Here is a 16,822-nt window from a genome sequence, read left to right as displayed (position 1 = left end):
AGTGCTTTCACATGTGTGCACTTGTGTGTGTGAGGGCTCCTTGTAGTGTCAGTTGAGCCACTTTAGAACAACGCTACTCGTATTACGGTCTAAAGGCCGAGTTCACACTGTCACCCAACACAAACGCTGTGCGCAGTCATCAGATCCCCACTTCACTTCGTCTGTGACAGCTTCACAGCATCCTGTCAGAGAAGTGAGAGCGGCGCTGTAGACACGACAAGGCTCTCTGCATATCCTGTCTGCGGGCCTCTGATCCCACCCAGCCTGGCTCACAGTCCAAACAGCCCCTCACGCTCTAAAACCAGTCATTAATACCAGCCAACCTTCAACAGAGCTTCTCTTTTTAGCCAGTTTAGAATCTCCCCTTCGCTTAGCATACCAGGATGTGTTTGTCTTTTCATTTGCCAGAGCCAACATAATGGCTCTGATACCCCTTGTAAAAAGGGGAAAGAGGTGCAGGGGCACTGGAAATCTGGGCAAGGGGCTCAGGGGTGTATTTTGGAGCCTGTTCAGGAAAAGAAAAGTGGAGCGCCCCTCTGTACAGCCATTGTATGAGAACAGTAGCTACCTTACAAAGATTGGATTACCCAAACCAAAGGGACGTGTTTATTTTGGTTCTCAGTGTCACTGTAATGTATACAGTGCAGGCAGGAGGAAAGGATTGGGGAGAGCAGATTCACGTCCTGTCCTATAATTGTCAATCACTGAGTAATTTCCCAGATCCCCTGCTGAAAGCACACTAAATGAACGCTTTGTAGCACTTTGACAGCTGAGAGGGAGAGTGGAAAAGGCAGCGTTAACTAGCGCAGAGATTACGGATGAGAAAGAGGAAAATCTGGTAATCGTACATCTAGTTTAAATCATCACTGACATTTAAGGGAGAAAATGTGTCAACAAATGACTGTTTTATAAGAAAGTTCAATTAAGTGGATTATGATTTAGTTATGAGGAATGCTTGACAATCTTTGCATACATATGGTTTTTGAGGATAGGGGCTGGGGTTGCGTAACAGCATGGGGTTGGGGTTTCGGTAGTGTTTCCAGAAGCTGAGTTTTCTTGATGGTCTTCCCAGACTGGCCCTGGCTCCACGGCGCAACACAAGTCTCTCAGAGGATTCGCCTCATCCCTGACATTTGAAGACCTGTAAGCGGATCCCTCTGGGTTTCGCCACAAGATGAGGAAACTGGACCGGTGAGCAGTTCAGGGTTCAAACTTCTGATCCCCTGATAATGGTTCTGATCTGCCATAGCTGGCCCTCTGACTCATAGTGTCTATTCTCAACCATTCCATTTCTTTCAGACCTGATGCTCTGCTGGCAGTGACGTTAAGTAGCTGTTTGATGTCTACCTGGCCTAGAACAAACATGGAGGAGAGGAACTGTAAGACTGTGACTGCTGTATTCTGGTGGGCGGGGGGAACATTTCTGACAGATGAAACTGAGGATAAGGGAAATGTTGAATTTTTCTGGCTCCAGATAAATAGAGCAGGAGTGTGAGGTATCTGTACTGTACTGTTTACTCAAGCAACCTGGGAACAGTGAGGACCGCCACAAAGCTCTCATTGATAAACTTTGTAGCTGAATAGTGTCATAGAAAATGAGGGGGAAAACCCCTGAATTAAGGGAGCCTACAACCCTTTTAACGGTTTTTGGCCTAATTCCTAAACTGGAGTTAAATAAACTCCAGTTGGAAGCGCTGATTGGTGAATGTTTTACTTCCAATAAAGTCTAACGAAGTCTGCTGCTGCTCAGTTGAAGACCAGTTTTGCATATGAAAACCCACACTGTTTAAAGCCATAGAAAACGCCCTAGGACGATCCTCCACAATGTTCTGCACTGAAAAACACTTTCTGTGTATTGTATGTGCCCCAGAGAAGGCTGATTACTCCTTCAGTTGTGATAATGACTGGGGTTAAAGTGCGCTGGGAAAAGCAGCTGGCAGACATACCATTGTCATTTAAATGAATAGAATTGTATCCATCCGTGGAAATGGTCCAACCCTTGCAGGTCCAATTAATATAATTTTCTAGCTGGCACATTTGTAAGCACAATAGGCAGACGGAGAGAATGGAAAAAAGTCAGCAGCAAATGGATTTTATCCTGCGCTGTTTGTGTTCTATCTCTGAGCATAAATGGCTGTAATTAGAGAGTCAGCAACCACAGAACCAATCTTCGTATCACAATGGTGGCCATACTCCAGCTTGCACAAACACAAAAGGCCTGATTTGGTATGCTTGATAAATTCTCTGTGCAGATTAGGCAACATGTGCTCTCGTACGACTGTAAGATTGCAAAGAATTGAAAACCTTCGACCTCAATGCACACCCTGCGACAACATACACACACAGACACACACCTGATGCTGGTCTGGAAGAGGTGGGATACGGAAATTGCTTCATTACCACAGAATGGTCTCTTTTGTAACAAAGCATATTTCTGGCACCTCAGCAGCTCATTGAGGAAAAAAAACACCTCCTATCTAAATGGGTTTTTTCTGTAAGCCCGGGTACAAGGAGCGCAGTCTTTCCCCCAAACCAGAGTGGCTCGGCCAGGCAGAGGAGGCTGTGTTGACAGCCTGAGTTTACTCATGGAAAAAGCGCACAATGTGAGTTCTGTTCACCGGCTGACTTTGGAAGCAAGTCAGCAGAGAACAAAGCTGTCTCAGTCCAGCTGCCCTCCGTGGGTTTCTGGTCTGTCCTCAGGTTTTATAAAGTTGCTCAGCAAAAGGGACACATCAGGGCCGTCTCTCACGTAAAGCTGTGGGGGCCTGGCCCAGTGCCCACCAGCAGTTACAGCTGAGAAAGTCAGCACTGTGTTCACCGTGTGCATCAGCGTGTGTGTGTATATGTGTGAGGACCGCGGAGCAGGTCTGGGACGGGGTCCGGGCCAAAAGGCACAGACGGGGTCACCAGGAAGAAACACTTGGTGGGAACTTCACACCATCGTCAGAAGCTTGAGGTAGACGGCGCGTAGGCACACAGCGGCCCGGCAGGCCTGCATCTGTTGCCTGCACGCCTTGCTCTCTTGCTCTTTGGCTAAATATTTGCAGATGAAAAACGTGATCTCAGTGTCCTGAGTAACACTGCTTGCAGCTGTGAATGAGCATGTTTGGGTGAGGTAATGAGTATGTCCACATGTAGGTGTGCATTTGCACGTAGATTTTTCATGTGTTTGTGTGTGTGCATAGCAAGAGCACATAGCAGCATGTGCACATTCCACTGAGACACACCCTTTCCTTGCCGTCAGATGGCCAATAAGATTAGGCCACTGACAGACAGCATGAGGGACTTCTATCTTGCTGAAGGGCCTGTCCCTTAGAAATCAACACCATGCATGGTCTATCGTTTTATCAGGCACAAAATGCATATGAAAAGAGTGAACTGACTGTGCTCCAGGGTACTTTACATAAAGCACTGGGAAACATAACTGAACATTTGTCACGTGTACGGCCACTATTCCTCAATAACTCAGCCCTCATCTGTAGCAAATGTATGGAGACCTGGGGTGTAGACAGCTGTTAGACAAATTGTAGAAGAGGCAGTTGAGTTATGTATGGATTTTAGATTTGATCCCTTTCAAAGAAAAAGAGAAGAGAATAGCTGGTGATGGATGCGATGTGTGTGTGAGAACTGAAGGAGCTGGCTTTGCCCGCAGTTGGGGGTGTCTTTGATTTCTTAATGGTTACGGTTGGGTCTAGGGTTGTGGATCTACACTTATTGAATGGACTGAGGGTTGGAGCTGGACATGCAGGAATGGTCTTCATGTGTGTGTCTTGGCTTTTCCCGCTGGCCTAATACTGGCTGGTTTGGTTAGCGGCTGACCACGAGGAGTGAGTGGGTTGACAGCAATCCCAACATGCCTTTAAGGGAAGTTCTTTGTCTCAATCGCAACACAAGAGTTTTGTTTCCTTTTTTGAAATCCCTACTCACACTCATACAAGTACACACACACTGGGAAAACCAGCAGCTTGCAGGGTACAACAGGGGCCATAGCTTCCGCAGACAAACACACAGCGCTGAGACGTCTCGCACCCCTGCCAGCCGGCGGCGGTCTGGCTCGGCCAGTAATAGCTCTGCCACAAAGAGGCTGCAGCCAAGCAGAACTAACGGTCCTTTCACAAGGGCAGAGAGGGGCTGGACAGGGGTGGCATAGGTGGGCAAGTAGATTTGTGGGAGCAAGGTCAGTCTGTGCCATGCCATCATAGTGGGCACCGCTCCCTTGTCTGATTAACCGCTCGTGAACTTCCACATGCCTATGAGGGACAAAGTTTATTCTATTCTATTTCCATTAATAGTCCGCAAGAGCATGTCAAGCATCGTTTCCATTGCATGGTGCTGACATGGCTTGACTCAACACCTTGCTAGGAACCTTTTTTGGTTTTCCATTGGCAAAATTTGAGGTTAGTACCAGGTACTTTTTTTAGTATCACCTTCGTCGAGGTTTTTAATGAGCTGAGGGTGTGAGTAAGATGTTTAAACTGTCACAGGTTAGCATGATAACTTAAACCGTCACTGATCATTTGGATAGGTCTAACAGATCATAATCTTCTTGCAGTCTTCAACAAACAAGCATTACCTTAAAAATGGAGACCACTTCGGGTTTGTATGTCTTACGTAATGAGAAAATCAGTGTACCACTACTGTACCTCCAGTAAAACTGATCGGATCAGGGCTGTTGTCTCCCTTTGACTTCCTCACAAGCTCCTGACTTTTCTATTCCGAGCAAAAAAGATCTCTGTTGCAATCGTCCCCCTGATACTTTCATCCCAGCTGTCCCCTAAGTAGACAATCTGACTGCTTTTGCATAGCTTGGTCTTTCAACTATCCCTATTTCCGAGCATGTTAGTATTAAGTGATGCCAGTTTTATGAATCACCTAAACACTTCCAAAAATGCAGCGACTGCCGCTGCTCGTTCCCGTCAGTGAGCCACAACTGGGGAATTCCTCTAAAATAGCAGTTAGGGGCCTTATCATGAATGAAATATGTAAACCATCCGAGAGTGTACAATTGCCAAACACCACCCTACCTAGACCCCAGGGCCTGTACTAGACACAAATACCTTAAACAAAATGGTTGGCCTCAGTTGCGATTTCCTATCTTCCTGCGTCTGCCCCCCGCCCCTCTTACACTTATCACTTCCTCTTTCCCTGACATGTGGGTAAACGCCTGTTGCTCCTGATTGAATGTTTGCAGCCAAATTACATCAGTGTCTTGAGTACCAGCAGAGAACAGGATCCCGCTGAAACAACACGAGGCAACATTAGGGCGACTGAGCACCAACAGTGGTGAAGCGGAGATGTTGAGTTTTAACAGATCACAGTGTGTCACAGGGGAGGGAAGAACTAACAAGACCACTGAGTGAGTCAGAGAGAAAGTGAGAAGCCAAACCATTACCATGTGTGAGCTTACTCAAGAAGAGAATCTACATTCCGACAGATGTTGGGACGTAAAGTCTACTCTAATGCTCCTATGCGTGTGAAGTAGGGATGGGCGATTTATCTAATACACTCAAGTCATCGTGGCTTGTTCCCCACGGGGTGTATAAAATGACTGTATCTTGAACATCGAAAATAAACCTTTCTCCTATGGCTCTCTCCCTCTCATAGACACAAAAAGAAAAAAAGACTCACAAACATGATACGTCACATGCACTCCTCCCGCCCATCCAGACTACTATCTCCTGGGTGATACTGTGTGAGCAAGCATGGATTGTTTTTTATCTGCAGGGCTCCAGACCACCACTATTTAGTCACATTTTCCAACCATGGAGCACCAGCGTGTCTTGCAAATATTATTAATATATGGATTGAAGAGCTGTACAACAGTACTTTATTTAACATCCTGGTAACCGTAGTTTATTTAACTTCATTATAACAGTACTTTATTCAACTTTATGGTAACCGTAGTTTGTTAACTTCATTATAACAGTACTTTATTTAACTTTATGGTAACCGTAGTTTATTTAATTTCATTATAACAGTACTTTATCTAACTTTATGGTAACCGTAGTTTATTTAACTTTATTATAACAGTACTTTATTTAACTTTATGGTAATCATAGTTTATTTAACTTTATTACAACAGTTCTTTATTTCACTTAATGCTAAACGTGGTTTATTAACTTTATTATAACAGTACTTTATTTAACTTTATGGTAACCGTAGTTTATTTAATTTCATTATAACAGTACTTTATCTAACTTTATGGTAACCGTAGTTTATTTAACTTTATTATAACAGTACTTTATTTAACTTTATGGTAATCATAGTTTATTTAACTTTATTACAACAGTTCTTTATTTCACTTAATGCTAAACGTGGTTTATTAACTTTATTATAACAGTACTTTATTTAACTTTATGGTAACTGTAGTTTGTTAACTTCATTATAACAATACTTTATCTAACTTTACGGTAACCGTAGTTTATTTAACTTTATTATAACAGTACTTTATTTAACCGCAGTTTATTTAACTTAATTACAATAGTACTTTCGGTAACTTAATGGTAACTGTAATTTGTTTAACTTAACAACAGTACTTAATTTAACTTTATGGTAGCTGTAGTTTATTTAACTTTATTACAACAATACTTTATTTATCATTCTGGTAACCCTAGTTTATTTAACTTTATTACAGCATTCATAATGCCCAGCCCTGGCAGGAAGTGCAATCAGTGGAGCTTTCACGCCCTTGGAGCAGGTTCACAGGGACACATTTACAGTCACACACTAGCACGGCATGCTAACACTTTTTAATAACTGCTTGTGTCTAAAGGCAACAAGCAGTTCATGGATGCAGACTCTGTGGAGACCAACAGGACTGAGCGAATAAGATCCTAACCACAGTGTCTCGGTCTTGTCTTGGTGACAGACGAAGGGAAATCTCTGTCGGGAACATCTAGACAAACAAGATAATTATCACACACAGTCGCATGCACAAACACAGACACGCATGCTCACATATAAAGGCTCATCACACACATGCACATGTGATGATACATAAACACATGTGTGCATCTTTCAACATGTACACTTGCAGACATAACAGACACACACACATCCTGGTCTCTTACTTAATGAGAGGCCATCAGAAAGGGTGGGTGTGTTGCAGTGAGAACTCATAAGCTGCTGAAAAATGTTGTTTACAGTTTTCACTGGTGTGAGTTTAAACTGTCATCCGTTTGGCTTTGCAGATGAGGGAGTTACAAAACAGAGGACTGGCAGTATATCTTTCACTGTAACACTAGACCTCAACAATGATACGTGTAAACAATATAATGTTTGATGAACACAAGTCCTGTGGGATTTACCGATCAGGAACACAGCTGTACTTCAAATGTTCTGTAATAACCTTGGTCTTATTCGCAGACTAAATAATCTCAAATATGTTGAGGTGGCGCGTCGCCAGCCACCGTTTTGTCTATCTTAAGAGCTGCTCTTCATCTGAGATGCAGGCGAATTTAGAAGAGAGTATCAAAGGAGAGCAACGTGTGGATCAAAACACAAGCAGTCACAGTCACATGCTTTGGACTTAATCTGTTCACTACAGCGCCAGACCATTTTGCCTCAGGTTTTGCAGGAAGGTTTTTTCTGGCTTGTTCAGTAAGACGAGGTTTACACGGGAGTTCAGCGAGTTCACTCAGTGGCAGTCCCATCCCATTTTTGCAAGTGTCAGTCAGGAGGCAGCCGCCAGTTAGCGCCTGTCTTTCTACCAGACACCTCACGATCCAAAAGTGGAAGCTAAATTCTCTGTGCCAATAACTTTTTTTTTCACTTAGAAGTGTCAATCACAGAGACTGCTGAGAGTGGAGGTAAACGCACATGCTGGTATTCTCTCATGTCATTCAAGACTGTCTGTTTTCAAGCAATCATCTTACACTGTCTTCATTTAAACCTTAAGGACTTCCATCATCAGTCTGAGCAAATCCTTCTCTTGTAATAAAGACCTTTTGTGTTATTGCTTCTCTGTCAGTCAGATTCACACCTTCTTTTTTCACTCTCGACATCTTTCCCTCTTGTTTTCTTTTCATGACATCACCCTTCTTTTCCTTTACTTTTCCCTCACTCTGCACGTTAGCATTGGAAGTGCCGTGTATTATACTATCTGCCAGTTGAGCTTTCCCAGTGACTCCATTAGGGTGACCAGACATCTCAAAAAATCCCAAATCCTGTCCTGTTTGTCCCAAAAATTAACCATTATAGTAACAGATATAAGCCTTGGACAAGATAAAACAAAAGCTGCCTGTATGCTGTGAGACCCAACATGCTGAGGAGACCTGACTTGGTGACACTAATTTGCAAAATGCTGCTCTGAACATACTGAGTATTTTGGAGCGCTGCCAAATTGTCATGAATAATTAATAACATAACGGAGATGCACGCAACAAGCCGCTGCTGTCACCTGAATAAAGAGGAATCTAAATTCAAATGAGAGAACGCTTTCATTAAATCATCAAGTACTCTGCATAAATTAGTAGCTCAATGTTTTTTTCACTCTCTGAATCCCTGAAAATATGATTAAATCACTTTAATTAATTTTTCTAAGATATGGAAGCGTAGGGCGGCACGGTGGTGTGGTGGTTAGCACTCTCGCCTCACAGCAAGAGGGTTGCCGGTTCGATCCCGGGCGTGGGAGCCCTTCTGTGCGGAGTTTGCATGTTCTCCCCGTGTCAGCGTGGGTTCTCTCCGGGCACTCTGGCTTCCTCCCACAGTCCAAAGACATGCAGATTGGGGACTAGGTTAACTGATAACTCTAAATTGTCCGTAGGTGTGAATGTGAGTGTGAATGGTTGTTTGTCTCTATGTGTCAGCCCTGTGATAGTCTGGCGGCATGTCCAGGGTGTACCCTGCCTCTCGCCCGATGTCAGCTGGGATAGGCTCCAGCCCCCCCGCGACCCTCAAGAGGATGAAGCGGTTAGAAGATGAATGAATGAATGCAAGCGTATTATTGTTGTGTTTTCACATATCCGTTACCTTGATTAGGCTATCACAATGTCATTCTACCTGTTTCAAACCACATGACAAAGAATGCAGACACCACTACAGGAGGAATTTATAATAAAAATATTGGAAAAACAATCTTAGCTGCTGAAAAGATGTTTAAAATGGCTGTAACATACCTGTCACCTCTGGGTAATGCTTCATGCATCTTGTTAACACAGCCAAAACACTGTGCACACACACATACACACACCTCCCCTCTCCCAGATTTCAGCCATTCTCATCTGTCACCCTTGACTCAATGCAAATATTCAGGTAGACTGATATGTGCAATTACACAAGTTTGGAACACTTGATGTTTAAATGATCCCATCGCTTAAAATGAAAGGTGCCCAATGTTCGAGTCATGAGGCTTTCACTGGTCGTGGGCTATATGCTTCTTTTCAAACATAATGAGCTGGGACATAAGGAATTCTGCGTCCCACTCAGGGGTGGAGGGACAAAAACATCAGCAGACACTCTTCATATCAATGTTTATACTGAGAAAGGACTATGAATGATACAATTCTGTCAAAGTGACTTTGTAGTTGTAGAATCTATTTCGGACGCAGGTATAAATCCTCACATCTTAACACTAAATAACTGTAGCTGAGTGAAGCTATTGGTCAGCTGCTGTGTGGTTTGTCAGTAACAGTCGCAGATCATCTGAAGGTTACCTGCGGCTTCCTGGCACTGGCTGCGGTTGATGTAGGCGAAGTGGTGGTGGCAGCTCTGAGACTCACACACACAGCCCTCGGCGGTCAAGTTACACCCAGAGAACATGCAGGCCGGGTTGGATGGTCCCACATACTTCTCTCTGTGTCTGTCCCGGTGCTCATGCCTTCGACCTTCTGAAAACCAGCCGTGGACACACACACAAACACGCACACACACACACACACACGCACATACAAAACCACAGTCATCAATGAGTCAGACAACAGCACCACTCAAGAGTGAGTGGGGTACCACTGCACAAAGTCTTAGCATGTGTCATCACTATGATATGTAAGTAGCATTAGTCACCTCAGAGCCACATCTGTTATGGATTAGCTCCTCTCAATGGACAGCATTATTCCCTCTGACTTGAATTCGGTGCGTGCATCTGTGTTGCAACATACCGTGTGATGGGAGGAGAGGGCTCACCTGACTTGCTCGCCTTCATGCAGGTTTCTTGGTCTGGGAAGGTGAAGGAGCCCAGGCAGGAGTGACGGGCATCACACACACACTGACCTCCAGCTCTGTCGCAGCCTGTCATCAGGGGACAGCGCTCGTCCTCCAGGCCTGCCTCTGGGTGCTCGGGGAGCACTGCAAGGGGGAGAGAAGAAGACAGGATTGAGAAAGATTAGGGTTGTGCCAGAATGAGAATTTTGTCAGTTGAATCAGATTTGGCAATTCAGTACAAATATTCGACTATTTTTTCCTTTTTTTTATTCATACAGACAATCAAGCAACACTTTATTGAACGGCCCGATTTTGAACGGGCTTCAACAGGACATTCAGGGCGTCAGTGACATTTGTGTAATATAGACAAGCCAAGTTAGCCCTCCAAGCTAATGCATGCTAACTACGCCAAAGACGCACACCATTTTTCCTGACACTAGATATAAACCAAAAGCCACTACATCATATTAAGTTGCTGTGAGCTGTAAATTCACTTCTTCTAAGCAGATGGTAGACGATAACGTTGTCTCAGAACCTGACTGGGCAAAGCCTCTCTTCCTCCAGGCAGCTGCCTCCATCTCACTCAGACTGACCCTGGGTCTGGGTCAGCAGCTGCCTGTACTTATTCCAGACATCCTCACAAAATGAACAGGACAACTTCATGTTATAACATGAATTTACACTGGAGAGCAACGTGAAAGCAAAGAGTCCTGACTCTGCAGCTAGATATCGACTTCACATCTTCAACTTTTAGGGGGCAGCTCTACGAAAGATCATGAACCTCTCACTTGGACTGGTTTGTCCATTTTACCCATATTAACTGGCAATAAACAGACATTGGGCAAGGTTACAGATAAAGTGTAATCACAAGGTAAAATGTGCCAGAAACTGAGATTTGTTTCCCCAGAAGTGCGGAAGGGTTAGGCATCTTACAGCCTCGGTTGCAACACACTGCCCTGGCACCACCATTACTGAAGTGACCAGTGTATTTCTGGGCTGCCATCCCTCCTCCCCCCTCGTCGCGCCACGCTACTTCAGCCATTGAGCCCATTTGTTTGCTTTTGTTCCACAGCATGGGGCCCTCCCAGGGTTCCCATCTCTGCTGGATGCTGGAACGCCTCCTCCACTTGCACCATACCCACGTATTGTTCCCTCGCCCCCCCCCACCCCCTGAGATGGCACCTCGAGGCTTTACCCAACTTGGATGAAACTTTGCCATACGAAGGAATGTGCGAGGGAGTAAAGCGCCCCAGCTTACGCATTACCCATAGTGTTCCTTTCACATGCACGCATGAATAACCACATATTTATACCCTTAAATTAGCCTCCTTCACAGCTGTCCAAGCACACTAAGAGTAGCAGCAGAGTAAACAGGATGAGACAAACTGTAACCCAGAGTAACCTCTTCCAAAGCATTGAGCTCCCGGGCCTCAATCAACAGTGTGGAAGTGTGATTGGAGCTTATCATAATACTCTGGCTTTCTTCTCCAAACAGCCACGCACTACAATGCACCAGGGGAAAAGGTGAAAAGGTTTAACTCTCCAATATAAGCAGGGGCAATTCATGGTATATTTACCCAACTACTGTAGTGATCCTACCTGAAATAAAGCCTCTTAAAATGAAATGATTTTCATTTTCAGTTCAGGGTTAGAGAAACAATAATGGGATGACTCAAATAACAGGAAAGGAATTGAATTCAGATGCTGTAAATCATAATAAAACACATATGTTGATCCATATTAATTCAAAACAGATATTACACTATGGGAAAAAGACTCTGCTCTGTTGAAGTGAATCAATGTGACTGCAGCAAAAAAGCATTGCTGCAAAACACTGTCCAAAAGTTGAAGGTATACAATAGGCAGGAGTGTCAGCTAGTGTTTGTACAAAGTATCGCCAGCAAAAGTGAAAGTGAAAGCCAACCCCAGTGTGTCCACTTGGCATTTCACCTCACTAAATTTGCGTTTTATTCTGTGCTGTTTCCCTGATTTTTGTAGCTTCCTCTTGGATACATCCTGGTTGCTACCTTTTAATGTAGTCCCACCTCCCCTGAGCGCTATGCCCAAGAACCCAGACAATACAGGCAGAGGGCAGGGTCTCTGCAAATAGACACACCACCACACACTTCAATCATAAGTGATGATGAGAGAAAACACTTTGGTATGAGTATATAGTGTTTTTTTAGGAGTACCTTTGAGGTTGGTTACGTGCATGACTTCTCAGTGATGGAAGATGCTCACGAGGGCTATAATAAACCTCCAGCCAATGGAACAGGTGAAGGTAATACTACCTTTAACCTGAGCCAGCCTGTGCCGTTAATAGCTCTCCCAGACGGCCAGCCAGACTGGCCAAGCACAAGCAGCCTTTTGAATAAACCGCACCAAAACTTTCCCTGTGATTTCCTTTCACCTTAAAATGATCCTTAGCTCCACATTTTTTCCATCTCGAGGCTTTCCTGTGCCTGGGAGGGTATTTTCATTTGCCTGTCTGTGTGGGGTGCTAAATCTGGCATGTAGAAAAAGAGGCAGAAGTCCAAACAATGAATGAAAGGCTGGACACTGAAGACATTGTCTCTTTAACTAATTTTTGCGTGACCCCGGTCAGCCCAGTTTGTTCTAAGCTGGTCTGCCTCATCTTAGCCCCCCTTTAGCGTGACCCTGGTCTGGTCTGGCCTTGCTATCTATTATCTGGCCTGGCATGACTCAAGCCAAGGTCTATGGCTTCATCCCAGGGGGATTCCTCTCTCAGCGGCTGAGACTGCTTGTCTTGGCATCCAGGGCCAGGATGGGAAAACTGACCTCTAGAGGCCCTCTGGCTGATAGCGAGCTAAAAAGGAAGTCTTTGAAACATTAGATAATACCAGAGGAAGGGAGAAGAAGAAGGCATGCGAAGGAGTGCAGTGGACATAGCGTCCCTGTAAAACAGACATTCTGTTACGTGGTATGTTAAGTGCTTCTGAAGCTTGGGGAAAATTGGTGTGGGAGGACAGGCACGAGACTACAATGAGATCATCAAAACAAGTCATTCAGCTGCAGAAACTGAATGATTTCACTTGATCACTGAAGCAAATATGATAAGGTAAAAGACCCGGATGACTCTTTACCGGAGCAGGTGCCTGTGTGCTCACATGACACCTGACAGACTCAACCTAAAACTGCAGCATTTGATTCACTTGTGTTTGTCAGCTGCAGTGTTTAAGTGCCAAATTCCTTCATGAGAATAACTGATTTTAATATTCTAGGTATTGTTTTTGGAAAGCCACAACCATTTCTTGGGGTTCAGGCAATTATTTCTGCTTATTATACCTATTAAATAGGAACAATGACTGGATTTAAACACTCCCCCATTAAACAGTTAATCTCCAGCACATTTCTAAGTCTATTTAGGTACCAATATCCTACGTAACATTTAACCAGGTCTGGAAAATACTAGCTCAATGACTACTGCAGCTATAATGTCCATACTAATGTGTGACAATGATTCTAAGTTTTTCACTCCTACCTACAATAACTGATTCAATAAACCTAAGTGAAGACTCATTACATGGAGTATACCTTTAATAATAATTTAATAATATGCGACATTTCACCTGTGTTGGAGGGTTGTTCCATCTCTCCACTGACACATTTTGACCACCCAGAAAATCAAAACTGTGAGCAGAAAAGCAGGGGATCAGAAAACGGAAACATTTACCCCCTACTCCTGATTGCGAGTCTAATCACTTTAAGACTCTTGCAGCTTGAGGAGGGAAATCTGGGATCAGCCTCCAGCAGTCTGCCTACTGTGGCCCCTGGAAACACACTAGGAGGTGTTGATTTACCCCCACCTCAAAACCTCTGGGATATTGGGATTGTGTGTGTGCGTGCGTCGGATTTGGGGGGTCAGCAGCGTGCTCTGAGGTCCCTGGAGCCGCAGGACCAGAGGCACGACTCAATCACAGGAGCCATTAGGTCTCCAGCCTCTTCAAAAGCTGTTAATTTGCAGAGGAGATGTCCTCCAGGCCACAGCCTAACCGGTACATGCGGCACAATCAGTGGCAGAGTCTCCTGGGATGGCCTAGGGGCTTAAGACCACTGGAAAACCCTTCTTGAGCCCTGACTTGGACCACCCCACAGAGAGGTGATGGGAGGGCAGGGTCAGGGGATCCAGACACCCACTGAAAGCTGCTTACTCTCTCCTTCAGTCCTGTCAGTCCATTTCAATCGTTCTGAAACAGGCTGGAGACAGTGCAGGTGGAGGGACTCCCAGCGGTTATTTGTTCCACAGGGGAAGGTCATTGCTACTTATTTCGCTCACTGTAGGGAACCCGATACCCTTCACATGTCTTTGAAGTTGAGAAAGTTGCTCAAATTGTGCGTAAAATGAGCACAAACTATTATGTTCGTGCTCAGCCCTGCTCTGCTTGGCAGGAACAGCACAGTACAGTACTGTTATCCCGCAGGGGACTTTTGCAATCATGCCGTCAAACCATTACATCTCTGAGGCACACACCATGCTGGTAAACAAGACAGAAAAGAAAGGGGGAAGCTTATTATTAAATTACAGTGTGTTATTACTGGCCACGCCATGAGTAATCCACAATTTTGCCCTCACACTGATTCAGACAATCATTTTTTGGCTTATCTCAATTTACTGCCTTTTTATGAATGTCTCTTTGAGTTGTAAAGCAGAGTGAACAGAGCCTGCTGAAGCTGAAGTGTAACCTTGTGCCAAACCACCGCTGCCAAGCTTATTGTCATGCCTCTGAGCTGAGAGTGAGTGAAGCTTTGAGGGGAAGAAAGAGCAGTTGAACATGACTCCTCTCCTGGCAGTCAAGAGCCCCTCAGACCTGGGGAGCTGCTGCAGGCAGCCAGAGACAAGGTAAACACTGACACAGTCACTGCAGTCAGGACTTAACTGACATGTGAATAGTGATGCCCTCAAGCCACTTAAAGGAAGGGGATGGTTGTCTACCAATTTAATTGACACCTCCAGCTCCTTTGTGACATTGCTAAAGAACTCAAGAATACATTAAGTCTCTTGATACTGACACAAGTTATATGATTTCATAAAGAAAAGACACTTCCCACCTTTACATACTCCCGTTTCAGGGATTGTGGCTGCTCCTGTTTTGTTCACAGACGCGCAGGTCAGTCCCAGGGCGCAGTAGCCGTGCGCCCAGTCCTGTCCGCCGCAGGGCTCCCACTCCAGCCGGGCACAGTGGTCACAGCATCCGCACGGATCCCTGGCCAAGGTCCGGCCACCCTCGCAGCCGTGCGAGGCTTTGACGGGACAAGTCCGGAGATTACACGGTGTGCACTCATGAGCCGCGAGCGCACGTACCAGAAAAAGGACATTCAATAACACAACGGAGCACTTGCTGAACATGTTTTTTTTTTTTTTAATTAAGTTTCCCAGAGAAATAGTCCGCTTCTGTCAGATGGTAAACCACATGAACTCGCTGCTACATGTACCTCCAAAGTTGCAAAGTCTTCTTTAAAGTTTAGTGATGAGTCTCCCCTCGGGCGTGCTCTTTTTAACACACAGCAGCTCAGCTCCAGAGCAAAAAACACCACGAGACTCAAGTGGAAGTGGCAGCAGTATCCAAAGGTTCACTGTGGGCAGGTAGACGCGCGTCTCGAGCGTCTCATCTGATTAAGTAACATGTAGAAATCCCACACAGAGGCAGTGGACGTCCAGAGAGGCTCGCTGCTGGTACTGACAGCGACGCACGAGAACGCAATCTGACTCTTAAATTGACATACAGGCATATAGAAATTAGCGGTGCACCCCTCCCCCTGACTGACACAGGCACCGACCAGTCACAAGGAGCGAAAGGAGGGAGGATTTGAAACTGATGTAGCCCTGCTCTGTAACTTCTCTATGTGTTGCGCAATGATGCAACTTTGAATGCGCTGAGTGCAAGTTGCGTTTTGCTTTTCTGCGTCATATTCAGTGGCGCCCCAAGGGAGGGGCAACTGCTGCCCCTTGCTGCCCCCCTTGGCAGCAGTTGTACCAGCATTACTCTATGTACATCACTGTTTTGTTTTACCTGCATTACTGTTGTATGTTAAAAACTGATTGGATTTTATTTTGATTTCATAATTAATTATTTTAAAAACCAGTATGCAATTCCTTAACCTTTCTTATTGACATGGTTTTCAACTGGTCAACATACTTCAGCAGCATAAGTGCAATCCTTTCAATTCATTTATGATTTTTGGTTTTGGTGTGCCACCCAATGATTTTCAGTGGCTCCATCTGGCCACCCTTGTGAAAACTTTCTAGTGGCACCATTGAAGGATCACTTAATAGACACAGGCCCAGGGCATAGATTGTAAAAATAATGGATGTAGCAACTGTGATGTCACCCACTGGTTTGTGGACTCCTGTTTTGAAGCCTCGGGTTTGGCATTTCGGCCATTGCTATCTTGTTTTTTTGAAGCTGGAAGTGACCATATTTGGGCAAGAGGATGGAGTTGTGTAGGAGCAAGGGGTGGATCTGACTGAGAAGCAGAGAACACAATAGGCAGACAGCCCAGCCCTAATGCGTAACTTTGCGCATTTTTAAAACATCTCCGGGTACTCCGGTTTCCTCCCACAGTCCAAATACATGCAGGTTAGGTTAATTGGTGACTCTAAATTGGCTGTAGGTGTGAATGTGAGTGTTTCTGAGCCCTGAAATAGTCCGGCAACCTGTCC

At 44.9% G+C, this 16,822-nt stretch overlaps 1 protein-coding gene across 1 annotated transcript in view; it reads right to left on the bottom strand.

The window, feature by feature from the left end:
• The window catches only part of LOC117267476 (cysteine-rich motor neuron 1 protein), a 44,085-nt gene extending 28,087 nt beyond the window's left edge, over positions 1-15,998 (bottom strand). Inside the window, exons 1-3 of the mRNA XM_033643407.2 lie at positions 15,211-15,998; positions 10,123-10,284; positions 9,654-9,827 (exon numbers count right to left, since the gene is read on the bottom strand). Of these exons, the coding sequence (XP_033499298.2) occupies positions 9,654-9,827; positions 10,123-10,284; positions 15,211-15,508 (634 nt within the window). The 5' untranslated portion in view covers positions 15,509-15,998. The remainder of the gene's footprint in view (positions 1-9,653; positions 9,828-10,122; positions 10,285-15,210) is intronic.
• Between the last annotated feature and the right edge of the window lie 824 nt (positions 15,999-16,822).

The sequence above is a fragment of the Epinephelus lanceolatus genome, chromosome 15 (assembly GCF_041903045.1).
Source record: "Epinephelus lanceolatus isolate andai-2023 chromosome 15, ASM4190304v1, whole genome shotgun sequence".
Taxonomy (NCBI): domain Eukaryota; kingdom Metazoa; phylum Chordata; class Actinopteri; order Perciformes; family Serranidae; genus Epinephelus; species Epinephelus lanceolatus.
Note: the sequence above shows the minus strand (reverse complement) of the source record. Positions and strands in the feature narration are given on the sequence as shown.